At 39.7% G+C, this 22,632-nt stretch overlaps 1 protein-coding gene across 4 annotated transcripts in view; it reads left to right on the forward strand.

Annotated features, from left to right (window-relative positions):
* The first annotated feature begins 483 nt into the window (after positions 1-483).
* The window catches only part of LOC125458173 (CCR4-NOT transcription complex subunit 6), a 75,063-nt gene continuing 52,914 nt past the window's right edge, over positions 484-22,632 (forward strand). Inside the window, exons 1-2 of one of the 4 annotated variants that reach the window (XM_048543143.2) lie at positions 484-921; positions 22,018-22,139. In XM_048543143.2, coding sequence (XP_048399100.1) covers positions 22,028-22,139 — 112 coding nt within the window. In that variant the 5' untranslated portion in view covers positions 484-921; positions 22,018-22,027. The other 3 variants (XM_048543141.2, XM_048543140.2, XM_048543142.2) reach the window with 3 other exon arrangements.

A 22,632-nucleotide genomic window follows, 5' to 3' on the forward strand; every position in this document is an offset into this window, starting at 1 on the left:
GATTAGGAAGGTGGTGGATGCTTGGCTGAAGTTCAGGTATTAGTAAAATTGAAAACCTATTGAAGGGAAACGACTGAACCGTCAATATCATTCCACGTCCAGTTAGCTGGTGGGGATCTAGCGCAATGCCTGGAAGTGCGACCTAATTCGAGTTACAAGATGTTAAATTAGCTCTAACAAGTTACAAGCAATAAAAACGGATCAAATATTCCTTTAAAGTCGGCACTCATTGATAGTTTTAAGCGGAGTGAAAATTACATGTTAACCCTCATCCGTTGTTGAACTTCCATTGGGCTAGTAACTTGCCATGCGGCTCCTAATTGCTTCCTTTGACGAAACTCAAGAAACAAGGTAAACGACAAACCTACGCTCGATATAATTAAGCCAATCAAATTTACGGGTATTTCCCCACCCCGCCCAAGACGGCGCTTTCAAAACAAATAAGTTCCACACAAGGAGGGGGAGAAGCAGAGGTAGTTTGTAAAATTTAAGAACATGACCTGCCGAGTGCGTATAGCTATCCAGCGGACATGCACGCCTTAATATGGACAAATCGATTTTGCTCGGTCAAAAGAGATGATTAGGGCCTTCGGCCGTCCTCACCGTTGCAGTCTCTGTAGTTTGAACGGGAATCGGCGCGCAGCGGGACATTCCGGCCAGAAGGCTCGCGCTGTCCTCAACAGCCGCAACACGCACCCCTTCCGGCGCGAGCCGCTCGTTCCGACTCTGTTTGTTTTGCTTCACGCGAGGCCGAGTGGTACGGTCCACGCTGTAGCCAATCAGCGAGCCGCAAAGGAGGGGAAAACTCTCCGGGAAATAATGGAAAGCGGGCGCCATGATGATTGTTTGCTTTTAGAACGGGTTCGCTGGGTTTGTAGGCGAAGGGAAGAAAGGTCTAGAACTTTTGTTATGTGTTCGCAGGTATAAAAATGTTTTCTCACTTCAAACCTCACGGTTTAAGGTTTCACTTTACCTGAGCAAAGCAGGGAATTAAAGGTATTTATTTGTAACGTTCTGAACCTTGCGAGGTTTTTTAGTATTTAAATTTAGAACTTCCAGCTCAAGTTTTTTTAAAAAAAGACTTAGCTAATTTGTTTGACTTTGTCGGCTTCGTTCGTTTTATTTGAGTCACCTCTTTGCCCTAAAAGTCATTTGAGTCTCGGTTGAACGGAAAACTAAGTCGCTTCTTTTATGTAGTCAATGCGAGGCCTACACGTTAGTAGTAGGGGGAGCTTTTATTTGAACGACGGAGCGACCTAGCTTTGTGGCGGAAGTGTGCGTGTGTGGTTTGATTGACAACTGAACGCGCCACTCAAACACAAACCGTTCACCAATGTGGCGCACGGCGGGTTTTTATCGACCAATGGATGCAGTGTAGGGGCGGGACATCCGTGATGAAGGTAGGTTGATTTTTAGAACGTAGTTCTTTGCGCCCCAGTATGATAATGGTAAATACTAGTGATGTGTGATTTGGGGGCGCTTAATTAGTGTACAAATTACTACAGGGTACACGCACTCATTTTGTATACTATAACGTTTCACCAGTTCGGTTGGTAAGTGAATATAGGTACAGCATCTGGAAAACAAAGTATTGAACTACTACTTCCCCTAAATGTACTAGTTTTGAAATCACAATTCAGGTATATCCACTTCACCGCCACTTTTTTGCCGTTACCTATTTTCGGGTGGCCTGAACAATCGCTGAAGTTTTTGAAACTACGTGTTTAGATCATAGACATGAACTTGGAATAAAATTCGTTGCTAAAGTGGATGACGAGGACAAAACACTATTATGCTTTTAATTGCAATTCTAGCGATAACGTCGATTGCAAAAACCCCAGTAACTTTTCCACGTGATGCTGCTGCGATTGAATGTCCTTTTTAAGGCACCCTGTAGAGTTGGGGGTGGGGGTGCGGTGAGAAAGAAACAGGTGAAAACAACTTCGGCATTAAGGATATAGGAAGTATTTTCCCTGAAGAAATGTAAAATGTAGGGACTGCTCTTCCGTCACTACTTATTTTCTAATTCTTCTGTGTTGCCTTAGCATTTAGGTAAAATGCTTTCAAGTTATAACTGGAATCATAGGATTTAACAGCAAGTTGGCTGTACAGACATGGCGCTTGTGCCAGCTCTCATATTCCAAATCCCTCTTGTATATGCACCCTTAAACACTTTTTGCTATGTCTTTCTGACGGCCTTCATTGTGCCTAATGATTAGGAATTTCTTGCCATCGGTTTGTCTGATCTGACTGCTTGCGTCCTGTATTTTAAGAATCTTCATTCTTTTAGTTAATGTTCATCTACTTTTATTAAGACTGGTTTTACGTACCTAATTCCACAGTCCTGTTCAACTTTGAACAGAAAGCTGATGGTTGAAAATACAGTGCAGCAATTGCTTGGGGGGGAAAAAAATCCAACTGCATATGTATAGGAAATAAGTGTTAGGTTTGACTAAATCCTTTTTTGAATACAAATATTGTGCATTTTTCATGTGGGTATCACCAGTAAGGCCAACATTTGTCACCCATCTCTGCATGTTGGTGGCATGAAGGTGCTTTTGACCATCTGCTGAAATGACTATTGCCAGTACACACAACTTTTCGTAGGAAAGGAGTTCCAGGACTTAGTTCCATGCTTGTGAAGGAGCTGTGATTGTGGTCGTAAGTCAGATGTCTGTTTGACTTAGAGGAACTTCCAGCCGGCAGCATTCCCATGCACCCATTGCCCTTGCCCTTGCCCTTCCAGGTGTTAGGGGTAGTGGATTGGGAAGGTACTGTTGGAGGCTTGAGTTGCTGTTGCCTATTCTCTACAACATGATGCTGTCACTTTACATTTGTTGTGAAGAGGTCTTGCTTAAATGGACAATTGTTTTAAATATAACTTCTCAATGCTGTTGAGCATCATGAATGGTGCTATCCATTCAGGCAATCGAGAGTTCTGTCAACATCCTGTCTGGTGCCTTTACAGATGGTAGACAAACTTGAATTCCCAGCCTTGGATTTCCTCTTGTAGCCATAATTTTAAGATTGGTTGTCCACTTCAGTTTCTGGACACAGATCACCACTAGGAGGATGTTAGTGAGGATTCAGCAATAGTGATACCATTCATAGACAAGACATAGTCATTGTTTGATACTTGAGTAGAGTGAATGTTAGTTGCTGCTTAAACACAAACCTGAATGTTGTTCAGATTGTGCTACATATTTACACAGATGTATTCAGTGTTGAATGAGTTTGAAATGGTGAGTATTGGACTCACCAATCATGTCCAGTTCTAACCTTCTAATGGAAGCATCGAAGTTGCTGCAGTTAATTAGGCCTGGAGGAACTCTTACAGCAGCTTACTGGAACTGAGATGATTGACATCCAGCATGCCTTACCATCTTGCTTTTGTGCAAGATGTGACTCGAACTAGTAGACACTTTCCCATCAATTCAGTGATATTAACTTTTTACTTTTGGCCAGGGTGCCTCGAGTTTGTTTTTAAACTATCCTATAATTTTCTGTTCCAGAATAATTTCCATTTTGTTTCATGGCTAAATCTGCTTTCATATTGTCAATATCTTTCTTCCAATGGCTGTAGCTTAGGAATAACGTCTAAGACAGTATTCAAAATGCTGTGTTTTTTACTTTTAATGGAATATTGGCATTGATGACAAGGGCAGCATTTGTTGTCCCATGCCTAAATTGCTCTTGAATTCAGTGGCTTACTCAATTTCAGATGGCAATTATAAATAAACCAGTTTGCAATGGTTTGTAGCCACATGCATAGGCCACACCACTAAAAATGGCACATCATTTCCTAAAGAATATTAATATACTAAGATGTGTTTGTGACAATTGATAAGTGATTCTTGGTTATTATATTAATAAAATCTAGAATGGAATTGTTTTATCAATAATATGGTAAATTTGTGTAGCACTGGAGAATTAGCCTGGATTTCTGGATTAAGTGACATTAACAGCACAGCTCCCTTTATTTGGTGACAGCCAAAAATCATCAGACTGCATTATCTGTTCTCTCCATATTATTAACCTATGTTGAGACGAAAAATGGCCACTTGACCTGTAAAGTTTACTCTGCCATCTGTATATCTGCTGGAATTAAATGACTTTACACCACAACAACATGCTATGGAAGATTCCTTCAATTGTACATTACTCCCAAGCAAGAATCTGATGCCTTCTGCCAAACTTCCCTGGGAATCTAACAAATCTGTTTGTGACAGACCTGACCTGGTAAAGGCTAAAACTGTACAAATGTTATTTGCAACTTGCTTAGTTTTGTATTTTTAGAGGATTTAATAACAATGAAGATGGATGAAGCCAGATAGGGACATTTAAGTAAGCTGTTCAAATTTTAGCTGTAAGCAGTTTTAGTTTAGGGCCTTTAAAAAAAGAAGCAATTCCTTTTGACCAGGCATTTTTCTTCAGTATAGACTAAGCTACTGAAAGCTTTTTCAGTGTTTTAATAATATTGTAATTGTTCTTGCCTTTGCTACATAGCTGCATGTAACTTGTGTTTTGAATGAGGATAAGGAGGCATGTGGCATTTTGATTTCTGAAGAGACTAATATGAGCAGGGGGAAGATTCGAGCTTTTGCATGTTAGTGGAATGTTAACACTTCAAGCCAATAAAAATAACTCAACCACTTGACTCAACACTACTTTGGTAGACAAAAATATACTCCAGTCTAGAAAGTGACACTTCCCCTTTTTAAAATCCTTAACCCATAGCAATTGCCGTGGAATTTTAGTCTTCAGTTGCTGTCAGCTTCTCATGGATTTCCTTATCCTGTTTCACTGGCTAGCTATTTTAAGTGCCTGTGACACTCTCAAATGCTTTCTTCAGTTTTAAGGATTTCTTAAATCCACCACCAGCAGCAAGGTTCCAGTACATTTTCCTTAGTCAGCCATCCTAAGGCATATTTTCCTAGATCCCTAGTCTGTGTTTGACTGTGGACACTTTTTAAAGTTAAATAGCCTTTTCATTCTGAGTACCTAGGATGATCTGTGATATTATTTGATTTGTGGGTAAGTTATACCTTGATCTCAAAAGTGGCTCCTTCAGCCCTCTTTCCAAGTGGCAACTATTCTTGACCCCTGCTCCCTTTCAGCTTTTTAAGCCTAAATAACCTCTAGAATAGCTGTTTATAACCTCACGTTACATCTTTCTGGGATTTCAGAAGACCCCTTCTGCTCCTGGTAAACTTGCAAGACTGTTATCCTAATCTACAACCCATCCAGCTGCCTTTCAAATCTCAAGTGTACCAACCTCCACCACTTCTACTGGCCGTTCCTCCCATACCTGCACCACCCCCTGTGGAAAAAGTTATCCCTTTGGCCCCTTTTATATCTCTTGCCATAAACCTATGCCTTATAGTTTAGGACTTGCCTATCCTGGTGGGGTTTTAAAAAAAACTTAGCTATTTGCACTATCCATTCCTGTCTTCGTTTTATAAACCTCTAAGGTTACTCCTTGGCCTCTGGCACTGAAAGGAAAATAGCCCCAGCCTATTTGTCCTACAGTGCAGACCCACCTACCCTGGCGCCATGCTTGTAAATCTCTTCTGAACCCTTTCAAGTTTCACAACATCTTCCCTATCGCAGGGAGACCAGAATTGAATGTAGCCTAACTGATCTCCCAACTCCTCTACTCAACACACTGATTTAATAAAGGCAAGCCTACCAAATGCCACCATCATTATCCTGTCTATTCCTGACTCCACAGTCAAAGAACACTGCACCTACACTCCAAGGTCACTTTGTTCAGCAGCACTTCCCATTACATGTACAAGCCCTGCTGTGATTTGCTTTTCCAACCTGCAGCACCTCACATCTAGCTCAATTAAACGCCTTCTGCCACTCCTTGCCTCATCTGATCAAGGTCCCTCATTGTATTGTGAGGTAACCTTTGCTGTCAACTGTAACACCAATTTTGGTGTCATCCTCAATCTTACTAACCATAGCTCCTATGTTCACATCCAAATCATTTATATAAATGATAAAAAGCAGTGAAACTAATGTCGATCCTTGTGGCACACAGCTCACCCCAGGCCTCCAGTCTGAAAAGCAACCCTCCACCACCTCCTGGCTTCATATGGTTAGTTCTCCCTGTATTCTGTGATCTAACCTCGCTAACCAGCATACCATGAAGAATCTTGTAAAACACCTTACTGGAGTCCAAACAGATCATGTGCACTGCTCTGCCCTAATCAATCTTTTTTGTTACTTGTTTTTAAAAAAACTCAATCACGTTAGTGAGACATGATTTCTTCCCCACACACCCATGTTGACTATCCCTAGTCAGTCCTTGCCTTTCCAAATAGATCTAAATCCGGTCCCCCAGGATTCCCTCCAACAACTCTCCCACCACTGATTATTAGGCTCACTGGTCTGTAGTTGACACTTCCTTACCATCTTTAAATAGGCACCCTGTTATCCATTATCCAATCTCCAGTCTTCTGGCACCTCACTTTTATGGCTATTGAAGATACAAATACCTCCGCAGTCATCTCCCTAACTTCCCACAGAAGGTACACCTGATTGGGTCCTGGGGATTTATCCACCTTTTTTGTGTTTTAAGACATCCAGCACCATCTGTTCTCTAATATTGGCATCTTTTCAGCATGATTGTACAACCTAAATATGCCAGTGCCCAGTATTACAATTTAAAGACCCTTGTTAGTCAAAACATTTCAAATTGCAATATCTTGATTTTAGTTTGCCAATGAAAGGAAATTCTTATTGCATCGTTTTGCAGTACAAACTCTTACAAACTCTTACCTGCTAGTAAAGGCATGGTATTGATATATGCAATGGCATTAATCATTTTGTGTATCATCATGTTTGGTCATTTATGTTACAGAAAACTAGATCACTTCTTCAGTGCAAAAGATTCAAAATGGTACATTTTTATACTGCATGCACACATCTGCCTTCAAGGTTTTGATATGGCTCACTCTTTATAATGGGTGCTGGTATGAGACTAAAGTTTAATGTTTTGACAATTGCATTTTATGGAAAATCTCTCTAATTGCTTTGTTGTCACTAGTTTCTGTATCTTCCTTTGACTTTCTTTACTGATTTATATAACAACTTCCTGGGAAATGATATTTTCCATTCTTCTAATTCTTTGTGTTGTCTCCTATGTAATCCTGTTGGTGATTGAAACTACTGTGTATTTCATCAGCCTTTTTCAAATAACACAACCTTGCTATGCTCAACTTCATGCATGTGATATCCTGATTTCTCTCCGTGGTCTTTCAAGCAATAGCCTTGGCCTTTTGAGGTATAGTTCCTTCATTATTCTAATAGCCAACCAACTGTTGGAATACCACATCTTTGATTTCCCACTATTAACCGTTTACAAATTTAACTTTACTGAGTGCGGCTCCCTTTGATTTATGTTGTTTAGGGCTGCCTGTAAGGACCTTGATCTTATTCTTTGCCAAAAACTAATCTTTTCTAAAATAACTTAACAATGTTATGCACAGTCAGTACAAGATTGTTTCACCGATTCGAAATATTGCTGAGACACCTAATTTGCAATACTGGCCAAGACCCCTCTGATGAAGGGTCTAGGCCCGAAACGTCAGCTTTTGTGCTCCTGAGATGCTGCTTGGCCTGCTGTGTTCATCCAGCTTCACACTTTGTTATCTAAGATCCAGGAAATAACTTGTTTGGTGTGGTGATCTTTTATGAACTTGCACCCATGACCTCCTAACCACAACGATTCATGTTGCTTTTTTAAATTGAAAATATAGTTATTCATTTCTGACTTTGAAATGTTCTCCAATGTAAGGTCCACGTACAATCTTGCTTCTCCCAAGTAGATTTTTCAGGTGTCTAGGAACCAAAATTGGTTTTGATAGTTAAGTTTAACTAGTTACAACAAGCTGCCATGTAATTGATTGACTTGAGTATGATGTAAAGTAGTCAAGGGTTTGAAAGTTTTAGGTATTGGCACAAATTCTTTTGAGCCTCATTTTGGAATTAACTTGTGTTTCAAGCATTGGGCTTGTTACTTGTTTGTAACTTGAGCATTCCAGTTAGGCGTTTAACAAACTTCTTACTGAGTAAACTGTTGAATAAAATGTGATTTTCTTTATGTAAAGACTTGGTTTTAACACTGCAGATAATTAGCATGTATTCTATGCTTGTTAATTCTAATTTTCATATTTTCTCATTGCTACCACTTTAGAAGTGTCAAAATTCAATTCTGCATTTACTCCCTCACTAAATCACTTAGCAAAAATCAACTTTGTGCTTTCTGATGTGATTTTTAGCTCTACTCCCTGAAACCACCTTTTGCTGTAATTGTTTTCTGACGTCACTTGTGGAAGAGACTGGATTTTGACAATTGAATTTTAAGAACAGGAATACAGAAGGTCCCAATGAGCCTGCCCTGCAATTCAGTGCAATCATGACTAATCCATAACGTTCAGTCTCTTTACCCACCTTATCCCTCTGACCATGGACACCTCGATAATTAGAAATCTATCAATCTATCAATCTCTACCTTAAGCACCATTGATGACTCGGCTTCCATTGGTCTTTTGGCAGGGAATGCTAAAGTTTCACCATGTTTCTACCCTTAGATCCATGTGGCATCCTCATTTTTAACTTGTGTCCCCTGGTACTAGATGCCCAGCAATGGGGGATATCTTACCACATCTGCCTTGTCTATCTCTTCCGAGTGCTTCTTAACTTTTTAATGAGATTGCTTGTCGTTTTTCACACTGTGGAGAGACGATGTCCGTTTTGTCCAATAACTCTTCATAGGACAGTCCTGCCATTCCGAGAGCAAGCCAGGTAAACCTTTGTTGCACTTCCTACGTGGTGGTAATATCATCCCTGAGATAAGGAAAACAAAACCCCACACACTACTCCAGTAATAAGTTTATCGTTGCTAATCCTCAGTGCCTTATCAACAAGGTAGTGAGGTCCTTTTTGTATGTTAACACTTTCCAAACTCCCCTTTAATAAGAATTACTCTGCACATCTGTTTCTCATTTCAAAATAGATAACATCACATTTTTTCCCAAATTATATTCATGTACCATGTTCTTGCCCATTTGGTGAGCATGTTCAGTTCCTCCTGAAGCTGCTTTATATCTCCCTCACAATACATTTCCATTTAATTTTGTTTCATTTGCAAATCTGGACATGTTATATTTGGTCTCCACCTCAAAATCGTTGATATATAATGTGAACATTGGGTCCTAAGTACTGATCTATGCAGTACATCCTAGACACAGCTTGACAATATCAGAATGACCAATTTATTCCTACTTCCTGATTTCAGTCTGTTAGCCCATCATTTATCCATGCCAGTACATTACCTTTTATCCCATGTGTTTCCATTTTTATAACCAATCTCCAGTGAGGGTCTTTTATCACAAGTCTTCTGATAAAGATTGCGATATCTGTCCACTTTCCTTTGCCAATTTTGTTAGTAACATTTGCAAAAAAAAAACTGCAGGTTCATCAAACATAATTTCCCATTTGCAAATCCATGTTGACTATGCCCAATCAGATAATTGTCATGCAAGTCAGAGGTAGTTTTAGAGGCAGGTACAGTTACAATATTTAAAATAAATTTGGACAGCTACATGGATATGAAAAATTGAGGGATATGGGCCAAACGCGCACAAACAGAACTAGTTCAGTTTAGGAAACCTGGTTGGCATGGATGAGTTGGGCTGAAGGGCCTATCTCCTGTTGTATACCTCTGACTCTAAGTTTCTGTTTGTTCCATCCTTTTATATTAGATTACACCCTATCATTGATGTAAGGCTAAAAGAGCTGTGGTTCTCTCCAATCTCTCTTGCTCCCTTCTGAAATAATGGGATACATTTGGTACCTTCCGATCCACTGGAATCATTCCAGAACCAGTAGAATTTTGGAATATAATCCCCAATGCTTCAACTATCTTTAAAGCCAACTCCTGCAATACTTTGGGATGGAGATGAGCCTGCCCTGAGGATTTGTGAACTTTCAGGTCCACTGATTTCTCCATCAAAATCATCTTAACTGATGCTAATTCTTTCCATTTACATCTCCAATTGTTTGAGATTGCTTCTATCATCTTTGAAAACAGACAGAAAGTAACAATTTAATGCTTTTATCTGAATTATGACTGCCTGTAATGAGACTTCATAGGTTTTAGCTGAGTGCTTCCTTTTTACATATCTATAGAAAGTTTGAGTCTATTTTTGTTTGTTTTTCCTGTTAGATTACATTCACATTCTATTCTCCCTTCTCATAAGGGGAGTTTCTTGGTTCTCCCTCTTATTGTATTTCAAAAAAATCCTCAGTTTTATTGCTATTACTGGCTGATTTTGAGCCTTTTTCAATATTCTAGAAGATTGAACTTCCTTTTGTTAGTTGGAGTTGACTGAGTTTTTGCACTTTGAAGGGGCATACTTGCTGTAAGTCATTTAATAATTCTTTAAAGACTATTTACAGTAATCATTTCCCTTCCAACTAAACACCCTTGCTTTAGATTGAACTACCTCACTTTAAATCATAATGTAAAATTCTAACATAGGGTAGTCAGTCAACCCTAAAGATAATTTTTCAACAAGAATACCCTTCTTTCATTGTGTAATACTAGATTTTAAAATAGCACTCTACTAGTTGGCTCCTCAAAATACTGTTTGAAAACCATTTCTAACACATTCCAGAAAATTGCCCTCCGTAGTTTTAGTGCTCATTTGGTTTGCCCAGTCTGTATGCAGATTGAAGTGACCCATAATAACTCTGCCTATGCTTCATTAATTTCCCGATTTAATACTGTGCCCCATGCTGCCACTATTTGGTGGCCTATAAATAACTCTGCTGTCCATTGCTGTTTCTTAGCTGTACCCAAACAGATTCCATATAGCATTCTTCTCATCCAAGATCTTTCCCTACTAATGTGCTGATCACATCCCTTATCAGCACAACTGCAGCTTCCTGTCCTTGTCTGCCCTAAAATGACAAATATCTTTGAATATTGAATTGCCAGTCCTGATCATCATGCTTCTGTAACAGCAGTTAGGTTATACCCAGATATTTTTAAGCCTTTCGATCAATTACAGTGGTAGAATGATGCCTTCAGGAACTCATCCTCTTTTCTACCTGTATCATTGGTAGCATGGTAGATTACTACTGCTGGCTGATCTGCTCCCACAAAAGAATGTTATACAGCTGCTCTGTATTCCTTGGTTCTGACTCCAGGCAGGCCGCACACCATCCGAGAATTGCCTGTCACTATTGCTGTTCCATTTTCTTTCCTCCTTCCCTCCCCTGTAAAGCTGAGTCACCTGTTGTCCCATAGGTTTTTGTCTGGTTGTACTCCTGAGGAACTATAGCCTTCCCAGTGTCCAAAATTGAATACTATTTGCCAAGAAAGAGTCAGTAGACCTCTGTACTACCCACCTAATTTTCTTAAGAGTGGTAGTCACCCATTCCCTCTGCCAATATGTTTTCACTGGCAGTGCGACCATGTTGATCAAGAAGTCCTCTGTCTTGTGGATGTTCAACATGACTCTGGTCACTGCTCGAGTTCCAAAACCTGGAGCTCAACTTGTGCAGATGTTTGTCTGATACATGAAGCATGACTGTGACTTTACATGTACCACAGGTGTACACTTCACCCCAGTTCTTCCGACCTGCTATCTCATAGCTCTGTTAAATTATTTATTTCTACTGGAATAATTATGAACTTACTGTGAAAACATAACACAGCACGCTTTTTGCTTGGAGGGAATAAGACCTATAGACCTAAACACAAACAATACAAATTTAAAAGATGTTCACCCATCAGTTGCTTTCCCTCCACTCATGACATCATGCTGCTGTTGGTTTCTGCACAGGAGGGCTTCTTGATTTGCACCTTATTTCCTTTCATGCTCACCTATTGCTCTGGAGATTTTTTTTTTTCTTGCTGTTGACCTTAATTAAAGCACTTCTTCCACTCACATGCGCACGTTCCCACTTTGACACAAATTCTCAGCTGTTCACTCTGACCGTGCACCTTACTCTGACTTACTGTGGATTATTGTAGTACGTCTTGGGAGAAAAATAGGGCTGTGGAATAGGTCAATGGAAAGAATTTGAGATGGTGGATGTATAGAGAACCTTTATTATAAAACATAGTTCAGAGGCCAATTGTTGATTAAAATCTTTATAAGAACACCAGTATTTAAGATTTTATAAATGTTATTGAGAGAATGATTTACCAAACTAGTAAACCACAATGCTAAAGTATAGATTTTAGTTGGAAAAGTTCTGCAGCATCTGTGGAGAGAAATCAGAGTTAATGTTTTGGATCCAGAGATGTTTCAGGCCAGAACATTCAGGGAAAGGGTCTCTGGACCAGAAATGTTAAATCTGTTTTTTCTCCACGGATGCTGCCAGGCCCACTGAGCTTTTCCAGCAGTTTCTTTTGCTATTTCTGATTTTCAGCATCTGCAGTTTTTTTATTTCAAATTTTATTTGCTTTATTGTAAGAATGGAACCTCATTAAAGCCATAGCAAAGCATGATTCTCATTCACAAGGATGGTCCAGGGTGGAGACATTAGAAGGGGAAACAAATCCTAATGATTATACTGAAGCAGTAAAAACTGAGGAGACTTAGAGAGGCAAGCAAAAATTTCCTGAAATGGAGAGTAGCAGCAGCATGGAATTCTTCATCAGAGGCTGGGGGTTATTGCATCTTTTAGAGAAAAATCTCTTTTTAAAAAAGAAAGTCAAAGTAGGTAAAACATTTTGTGAAGTGGGTAATTTTGGATTGTGCCACTAAAGAAACAGCAAAGCAACAGTGATCCAAATGATTAATTGCCTCCTCGGCAGTAATATTCTCTGACCTGTGGTCATTGCTGAGTTTGACTTCTCATATTTCTGTGAAGAGCAGTGTGATGTGTGAAACATTAAAGGGTTATAGAAATCCAGTTGGTTGAAATTGAAACTTGTTGCACTGTCTCTTGTCCTAACTTGCTGTACTTTAAAACTGAATGTCTTCTACCTCTTTATCCTCTATGGGCATTTTCACTTTAGAACAGATCAGGCTTCTTTTAGCAGTAATTAGAAAGGTTGCAATTTATTCTCACCATTTTAAAAACAATTTGAACAAATACTACTGGATTGCAGTTGATTAAGTAACAGTCCCAGGGAAATTATGGAAAAATAAAGAATAAAATATCATGACCGTAATAAAAGCAGAAGAATAATGGAAATACTCAGCAGGCCTGACTCCAAAAAGCAAAGTAAATGCTTTCAGTCTGAACCAACTTTGTTAGAAATGTCCTTGTCAAAAAACTTGAAACTGCAGCATATTGCTCTTTGATTCCATGATCTGTACATAATTATTGCAGTTTGTAGCATATAATGCAGATCTTAAATGTCTGGAACTTTTCAGTACTGTACTTCATTTAACTCATTTTGCTCTGTATTGATATTCTTTTACTTTCTTTCTTCTTACCCTTGCCCCAGCAAACAAAGCAAGAGTGAATAATTGTCTAGACAAATTGAAGTTCATTTGCTCTCCTTCAGCTGAGACTTTTAATATTGGAAAATGTAATGTGTGAAGATTGTTAATCGATGAGATTGGACTTTGCCCATGATAATTAATATGCAGATCCTGGAATCAACCTTGCCACTCTTCTGAACAGCCTGATTACATCAGTACTGTTGAAAATCAGTTGCATAAGATATTTGAAGTGTAACTGTCACTAAATTATTTTACACTAAAAAGTCTGTGTTTTGCATATTTGTTTATTCACTTGTGTATTCTTGTGGGTCAAGGACTTGGGTACCATAAGTTTTTACAAATGAAGGTGTTTTTGTATTTTGAAATGTTTCTGCCTAGGAGTGTGAATATTCTATGTACTTACAAGTATGAAAGTGAGCGTCGTTCCGGTGATCTCAGACTTGCATTGGTTTCTGATCCACTAGCACTTCAGTTTTAAAATGCCCATTCACTCGTTCAAATCCATTTTGTGACTCAGCCTCCAGTCCGACAACCCTCAAATTCTGCATACTTCCAAACTTGGCTTTTCGTGCATCACTGCTTCCTTTGCCCCACCATAGGTCCAAAGCTCTGCAATTCCCTCCTGAAAGTTCTCTAACTCATCTTGTTTCAAGATGCTCCTTTTAAAACATTACCTCTTTGACTAAGCTTTGGCAATGGCTTCAATTTCCTGCCTTTTGCTTGGTATAAGCATTCGTATGATTTCAATCCTTTGCACATTTTATATAATAAAGGTGTGATCTAGATGTGAGTTGTTTTGTACTTGAGAAACTTAAATTTGTCTCCTATCCTTCTTGAACAAGTGAGTTGTGGTTGCTATCCTCCAATCCTGTGGGACCGTTCCTGAATCTAGTAAGCTTTTGAAAATTAAAACCAATGCTTAACTATTATTCGCCACTTTTAGCACCTTGCTCCCTTTACTTTAAGTGACTTATTGCCTTTTTTAAATCGCTAGCATAAATATCAGACTTTGTTTCCAGGGATCACTGATGTTACTGCATATCTTCCCATTTCAATTTCCACTATTGCTAGTTTCACCCATTTGTGTAGAGCTTGTTGGAACTGAAGAAATATTCTTATCAAAGCAACTTTTAACATTTTGAGGAGCTGGCAAAGGTGACATTTCTGCCTTTGGACCAAAAGAAAAGCGGAAGAAGGAGATTTGAGGTCATTGCCAAAATCTGTTCCCTCAAGTACTTCAATGTTGTATCAATTATCTCAAGCTGTTTTAGGGAGTGAGCTATTTTAACCGCTTCTGACCAAATTGGAGATTGTACTGGGCAGTACAAAGTTACCAGAAAGTTTACAATTGAATCAAAATACTACAGATACTGGAAATCTGAGCTAAAAATAGGAAATGGCAATGAAACTCAGCAGGTCTTCCAAAGGAGAGTAATTTTGAGTTGAAATGTTTTAACACTCCACCCACAGATGCTGTCAGACTTGCTATGTTTCTTCACCTTTTTAAGTTTCTCCAAGTTTTTTTCAGTCCACTTAGTTAAAAGTACATTTTAATTACATTTTTCTAAAACATTGAATTTACTTTTGTTTTAATGTGCATTTTGTTTAGTGCTGCAATTGAACAAATGTTTTTAAACACAAAGCCACCTTGAATAGGAGTTACTGGCTATGTCAGATCTCGGAAACCTAGCTTGACAGATCATAATTTTAACAAAGTGTTCTCTGCTAAAATATAAATGTGTGATGCTGTGGACTTTTCATGGACAATGAAACATGTGAAGCAAATTGTTATAAAATAGAATAAACCAAATCATTCACTTGTAATACAAATTCAGATTTTTAAAAATATACCGTAGAGTGTACTCCCATTAATCCCAAAAGTTTTTTTGTCAAAAAGAAACTAAATAGCTTTTTTATAGCACCCAGAAACACTACTTGTACAATATTCACAACAGGATCCCTGTGGCTACCACTTCAGTAGGTTTGTTACTTGTAACTTCAAGACTGCAACTGCAGATAGCTCCAGAAAGAAGCTATTATACATCTGCTTTAATCCCAGAACTTCTGGTCAGGGGCTAACAGTAGCTCTTCAGTCTAAAGTAGCCTAACTCATTATGTATCCTTCGTTTTGCAGGAGCATTGCTTTCTGTAACTGTCCTATTTCAGAGACTTCACAGGACTGCTCCAAAATTCTTAACTTTTCAACAAACCTCTCTCTAATCTGTGGGTATTTCTTTTAATATTAACAAACCTCTGCTGACCTTCTAAACTATCGGAGGGAGTGGCCAAATGCATTATCCCTGGACTGTTAATCCAGTGACCTGGGCAATGTGCCCCATGGTGATTTCGGGTTTGAATCCTGCCATGGCAATTGGGATTAAGACTCTAATGAACACCCATGAATCTGTTGTTGGTTGATTGTTTGGAAAAAACCCATCTAGTTCACTAACCTTTTAGAGAAAGAAATTGCCATCCAAACTGGTCTGCCTTAGAGATAGTAAGGACTGCAGACACTGGAAGCTAGAGTCAATAAACGTGGAGCTGGAAAAGCACAGCAGGTCGGACAGCACGGGAGAAGCAGGAAAGTCAACGTTTGTTCCGAAACCCTCCGTCAGAACTGGGGAGGGGAGCCCAGAAATAAATAGAGGGGAGTCAGGCTGGGGCAGGGGGAGGGTGGGTGGGATGGAGATGGTTGGATGCAGGTAGGGGATTAGTATGGTTGGTCAGTGGGAAGGATGGCGTGGGTAGGTGAGTCGGAAGAGATTTTGAAGGTGGTGAAGTCAATGTTGAGGCCATTGGGCTGTAAACTCCCAAAGTGAAATATCAGGTGTTGTTCCTCTAGTTCACGTTTGGCCTCACTCTGACAGTGGAGGAGGCCAAGGATGGACATATCACCAGGGAAGTTGGAGGGGTAGTTAAATTGGACAGCAACTGGAAGTTTGGCTGCTTGGTGAGTGCAGGTGTCTCGTTTACCGGTCCCCAAGTCTGCGTTTGGTATGCCCAATATAGAGGAGATTCTATCAGGAGCATCAAATACAATGTATCAGTTTAAATGAAGTGCAGGTGAATCGCAGCCAGATTTGGAAAGATTGTTTGTTTGGGGTCTTGGACGGAGACATGATGGGAGGTTTCGTGGCAGGTTTAGCACCACCTGCATTTGCAAGGAAAGGTGCTCGGTGTGGTGGGGAGGTTGGTTGGGAGTGCGGACCTGATGAGGGAGTGAATGGTCCCTGTGGAAAGCAGACAGGGGTGGGGAGGGAAATATCTTTTTGGGGTCTGATTGCAGGTAGCAAGCAGACCAAATGCAGACTTGGACCAGTTCACAAGCACATGTACTCTGCACGCACCAATCAACCAGACCCCTCGGTTGCCATCTGTTTTAATCCCGCCCCCTCCTCTGGTGACATGTCCACCCTTGGCTTCCAATGCGGTCAGTGAGGCTAAACTTAAACTGGAAGAACAACACCTCATATTTTGGGAGCTTCCAACCCAATGGTCTGAATATTGACTTCACCAACTTCAAAATTTCTCCAACCCCAACTTGTTTATCTTCTGACTCACCTATCCACTCTACCCTTCCCACTGACCAACCACAATGAGCCCCTACCTGCATCCACCTTTCTCCATTCCAACTACCTCCCCTCCCCCTCCAGCCCAGTTTATTTCTAGGCTGCCATCCCCAGTCCTGACGAAGATTTTCAGCCTGAAATGTTGACTTCCCTGCTTCTCTACTGTCAGACCTGCTGTGTTTTCCAGCTCCACATTTATTGACCCTGCTCTGATTTACATGTGACTCCAGATCCACAGCAATGTGTTTGACTCTTACTGCCCCCTGAACCATATATGCTGGCCTAGCCAGCAACGCCGGTGAATGAAGTTAAAACAAAACTAGAACTTGTTTATCTTTTTCAATTCTAAAACTCAACCAATGTACACAAACCCATAATTCTAAAGGCAGTCTCCAAAATGTGTTGTAGAAGAAATCAATGTATACCTGGCTGCGGTAGGTCATTCTGTCTTTGCTGGTAAAGTAAATCTTGAATTAACTTTGAAGCATCTGATCCATTTTCTTGCCTTCCAGTTGCTAATACCAGCAAAATCCCCAATATCTAGATCCCAAGCATCTGGAATTCTCATGTAACAACTTATGGCACACTGAAAACTCACTAGTGGCTAACTCAAAAACTGATTAATAGTTAATATTAATTAATTGACTAATTAATAGAAAACATGTAAGATGATACAAGATGATCAGAGGATTAGATACGGTGGACAGTGAGAGTCTTTTTCCGAGGATGATGACTTCAGCTTGTACAAGGGGGCATAGCTACAAATTGAGGGGTGATAGATTTAAGACAGATGTCAGAGGCAGGTTCTTTACTCGGAGTGGTAAGGGGGTGGAATGCCCTGCTGGCCAATGTAGTTAACTTAGCCACATTAGGGGCATTTAAACAGTCCTTGGATAAGCATATGGATAATGATGGGATGGTGTAGGGGGTGGGGCTTAGATTAGTTAGCAGGTCGGCGCAACATCGAGGGCCGACGGGCTTGTTCTGCGCTGTATTCTATGTTAAAAGAAAAAAACAAAGGTTTTTTTTACACTGAAGAATTCAAATGACAAACTGTTATATTTATGCTGGAGGGGTGCTGAAAAATGAGAGTCTGAGTAGTATGGGGGAAATACAGGTTATTAGTAATTTGAGTTTTGAAAATTATTTGCATTTTACTTTTAAAGTGTGCTACTCATTGAACATTTGTTCATATGGTTTATTTGAAGGCTTGAAAGGTCTTTTGGCACCTCACATTTTTTTCTCAAGTATTAATCTAATACCATGAAAATCAACTGGTGTTCTGTAATATGAATCACTTTGTGCATTAGAAATATATTCATGAAGGCTTTAAAAAAAACTGTTTTCTAGATAGTCTCTATCCTCTTACTGCTTGCACCAATAGTTATGATAAAAGCCAGGGCGGTAGTTTCTTAAAAAGCAGGTTACCTGCTTCAGCCTTTAAGCAAAAACATCCTTTGGATTTGGTGTCACTGGCAAGGCTGGCATTTGTTGCTCTGAGAAATTGCACAATGGCATGTTGAGGCATCGGAAACAAATTAGAATAGATAACAAACAAATGAGATTGTTTTAAATGACGCACTAATGGTTTGATAGACTAAGTGGCTTGCAATTAACAGTCAACCACATTCTTATGGTTCTAAATATGGCAAGTGTCCTTTCTATAAGAGATTCTGGGAATCCAACACCACCTACCCCAACCTCAAGTTCACCTGGACCACTTCTAATACCTCTCCTTACTGGACTTCTGTCTCCATCTCTGGCAACCAAGAAACTGACATGTATTTGAAGCCCACCGACTCCCACAGCTATCTAGAACACGCCGCCTCCCACCCCTTCCTGGAAAAATGTCACCCCCTCCCCGCAATAACAACCAAATCAGAATCTCTCTTGTCCTCACGTACCACCCCACCAACCTCTAGATCCAACGCATAATCCTCCAACACTTCCACCATCTACAATCCGACTCCACCACCAAAAACATTTTTCCCTCCCCACCCTTGCCTGCTTTCTGGGGGTGGGTGAGAAATTAACTCCCTCCATGACTCCCTTGTCCGCTCCACACGCCCCTCCAGCCCCACCACACCCAGCACTTTTCCCTGCAACTGCATGAATTGCTACACCTCCACCCTCAACCTATCCCAGGCCCCAAGAAGACTTTCCACATGAAACAGCTGTTCACCTGCACATTAGCAAATGTGTTATACCACGTCTGCTGTTCCTGTTGTGGCCTCCTCTACGTCAGGGAAACCAAGCGGAGGCTTGGGGATTGCTTTGCAGAACACCTACGCTTGGTTTGCACTAAACAATTACACCTTCCAGTCGCAAACCATTTCAACACCCCCTCCCATTCTGCAGACGATATGTCCATCCTGGGCCTCCTGCAGTGCCACAACGGTGCTACCCGAAGGTTGCAAAAACAGCAACTTGTGTTCCGCTTGGGAACCCTGCAGCCCAATGGTATCAATGTGGACTTCACAAGCTTCAAAATCTTCCCTCCCCCTACTGCATCCCAAAACCAGCCCAGCTCATCCCTGTCCTCCCTCCTCCCACCTCAAGCCCCATCCCCATCTCCTATCTACGAACCTCATCCTACTCCCTGGACTGACCTATCTCCTCCCTACCTCCCCACTTACACTCACGTTTTACTGGCTTTACCCGCCACTTTGACCTGTCTGTCTCCTTTCCACCTATCTTCTCCTCTATCCATCTTCTGTCTGCCACCCCTTCTCTCCTTATTTATTTCAGATCCCCCTTGCCTTCGCCCATTTCTGAAGAAGGGTCTAAGCCCGAAACGTCAGCCTTGCTGCTCCTCTGATGCAGCTTGACCTGCTTAGTTCATCCAGCTCTACACCTTGTTATCTCAGATTTTTAGGACACTCCAGTTCTCTGATCATATTTTTTTTTTCTCTCCAGAATTTTTAAGAGCTTTTTTAAAAAAATTCTCAAGCTGCTGGTTTGTGGCTTAAAATTGAACTCTCTAAATTACTAGTTCCATTTTTCCTCACAGCTGAAGAATTGCTGTTTGCCCAGAAGTAGAAGAATGTTTAAACATGAACTTGAAAATTCTATGCAGATTTTATTTGCATCAAATCACATTAGGTGACAATTTTGTATTTGTGTGGGTGTGGGCCTTTGATTTGATGTAACTTGTACACATTGATAGTGACTTGTAATTTTGATGTTTTACCTCGATGGAAAACTGTTGCAATAGCTAAACTGATTATTTCAGTATCATCTGAGATAATGGGAACTGCAGATGCTGGAAAATCCAAGATAACAAAGTGTGGTCATCCAGCCCCATACTTTGTTATTTCAGTATCTTCTGCTGTCTGTTATTTTCAGTTTTCTGAGTTTCCTTTTTGATTTCATTTGTAACATGCCTTTGTAATGTAACTACTTTAGAAATAGCACATAATACTGTAAGTGACTACTGTAAATCCTGAATGCGGTCATAAGTCACTACTGTCAGTTGTGTCCCTTCTGATAGATACAGTTTGGTAAATCACTGTGATAGTTGAAGGTAGAATTAATTACACTTAACATTTATCCTAAATTGCTACTGATTGAAGAAATAGACACCACAAAAAAAATTGAAAATGAATGAAGTATCAACTGATCCTGATTTGGCATCATATGTCACTTTGGTCTAAAATCAGTTCCTATTTGAGGCTGTTTAAAACTGTTCATTATAAATTATTAGAATTATTTGAGGAGGTGAACTGCCAAGAAATGGAGGCTGATTTAACCTCCAATAAATGAACTGCATCAATCACGTTGAATACTAGCTCTTATTTTGAGAGAAAGGAAGTTATTGCATAAGCTGTCACTTTTCTTTGTAGGGGAAGCATATTAAAGAAATGGCAAAAGCCATAGAGAATAAAGGTTTTTGGTATATGAAACAGTGAAATTTCAATTCTGTTGCAATCTTCCACGTCATTGGAGATGTTAATGAGGGGTTTTTGTGTTAATTTTTATTTTTTAAAATGTATAAACACACATCTGCAAAGTGTTTTAGAAACAAATGTGGCTACTGAATGAAACTTTCCTGTAGAAAGGAGACATACAAGTAATGGGTGGATTCAAGTTAAATCTAGAGTTTAAAAAAAAAATCTTTACAGTGTAATGGGACTTCTTTAAAAACCATAATCCAAATCTATTTTTTGCTCTACTTCTCCAAAATCTTTTAAGTTAATTTGATAATAGAAATTGCACAGCAGTATTTGGTGCATAGGAGACCCGTTAGAATAGATAACCAATAAGTGAACGCTATGGAGTGAAGAGACTGAGGGTTGATTTAATGGTTGAAAAGATACCTTTTTGGAAGATTAATCAGCAGAAAAGAGATGCTTCAATGTTTAGGGAGAGTCTAATTCTACTAGTGGCAACGGTCTAAGGAACCTTGAGTAAATAGTGAAAGATGAGAGTTGGAAGACTGCAGTGCTGAACTGGAAGTGACAACTCAAATGTAAATTAGTTGAAAGACTAGGACCTAATGCATCAGGAAGAATAAGATGGAAGTTTGGGATAGTGGGTTGACAAAGATGGCTAAACTTGGTTGAGTGTGGAACTTTGTATTTATAAATATATAGTTGGAGCATGGAGGCTATAGGGCTAGCACAAAGGAAATTTTAAAGTTATTCACCTGACATTGTTGAAGCATGAAACAGGATTTCAACAGTGCAATGTAATTTCAGTGGTTGAAATTAAGGTGACTAGTTCTGGCAAGAAGGATGTGTGGCTTGAAACAGCAATGTTTTGAATGGTCTGGTTCAGTCTTCGTGCATTGAATGAAAGTTTGAGTGGATGACAAAGTGTAGTTTTGGATGGCTTCTGTCACCCTAAAATTTCATTTGAGACTAAATTTCTTTGATAACAATCTTCTGAAGTATGCAGTATATTCATAATAACGTTGATTTTCATGTCTGCAAATGTGAACATATTAAATTTAATTTGTGTCGCCATTTCAGTGTAACCGGAATGCCCAAAGAAAAATATGATCCACCTGATCCCCGGAGAATGTATACAATTATGTCTTCAGAAGAAGCAGCAAATGGGAAAAAATCATACTGGGCAGAGTTGGAAATCAGTGGTGAGTACGGTACATAAATTCATCTACGTACTTTATGCAATTTTCGTAAATTTAAATTTAAAAGCCTTTGCATGCTTCAGACCAGTATGTATGTTTACTCTCCTGAGACATATCATGGTTTGACATTTGTAGAAAGGTTTTACTTGCCTTGATTCAAGGCTGTGAGTTCTGCACAATGGAATGTAGTTTCTCTGTTTTAGTCACTGTTTGCTGTGCAGGACATCAAGATGTATATAAATTCCCCCAATACTGTGTTCCACCATCTGATGATCAGACATTAAAGTTATCTGATGAATTTTCCTCTTTTCAATTACTAGTTACACATACAACAGGGCTGTTATTTGTGCGCTGTCGTACTCTGCGGGGAAATGGCAGAAGTCCCATACCAGCTCATTTGAGGTGTCTTGTTACTGTAAGCCAGTGATTCTGATTTGTTTACAATGATATTGCAGATTTGGAATGCCATTAAAATCCTGCAGTCACATGAAATGTA

Source organism: Stegostoma tigrinum, chromosome 13, assembly GCF_030684315.1.
Source record: "Stegostoma tigrinum isolate sSteTig4 chromosome 13, sSteTig4.hap1, whole genome shotgun sequence".
Classification (NCBI taxonomy): Eukaryota; Metazoa; Chordata; class Chondrichthyes; order Orectolobiformes; family Stegostomatidae; genus Stegostoma; species Stegostoma tigrinum.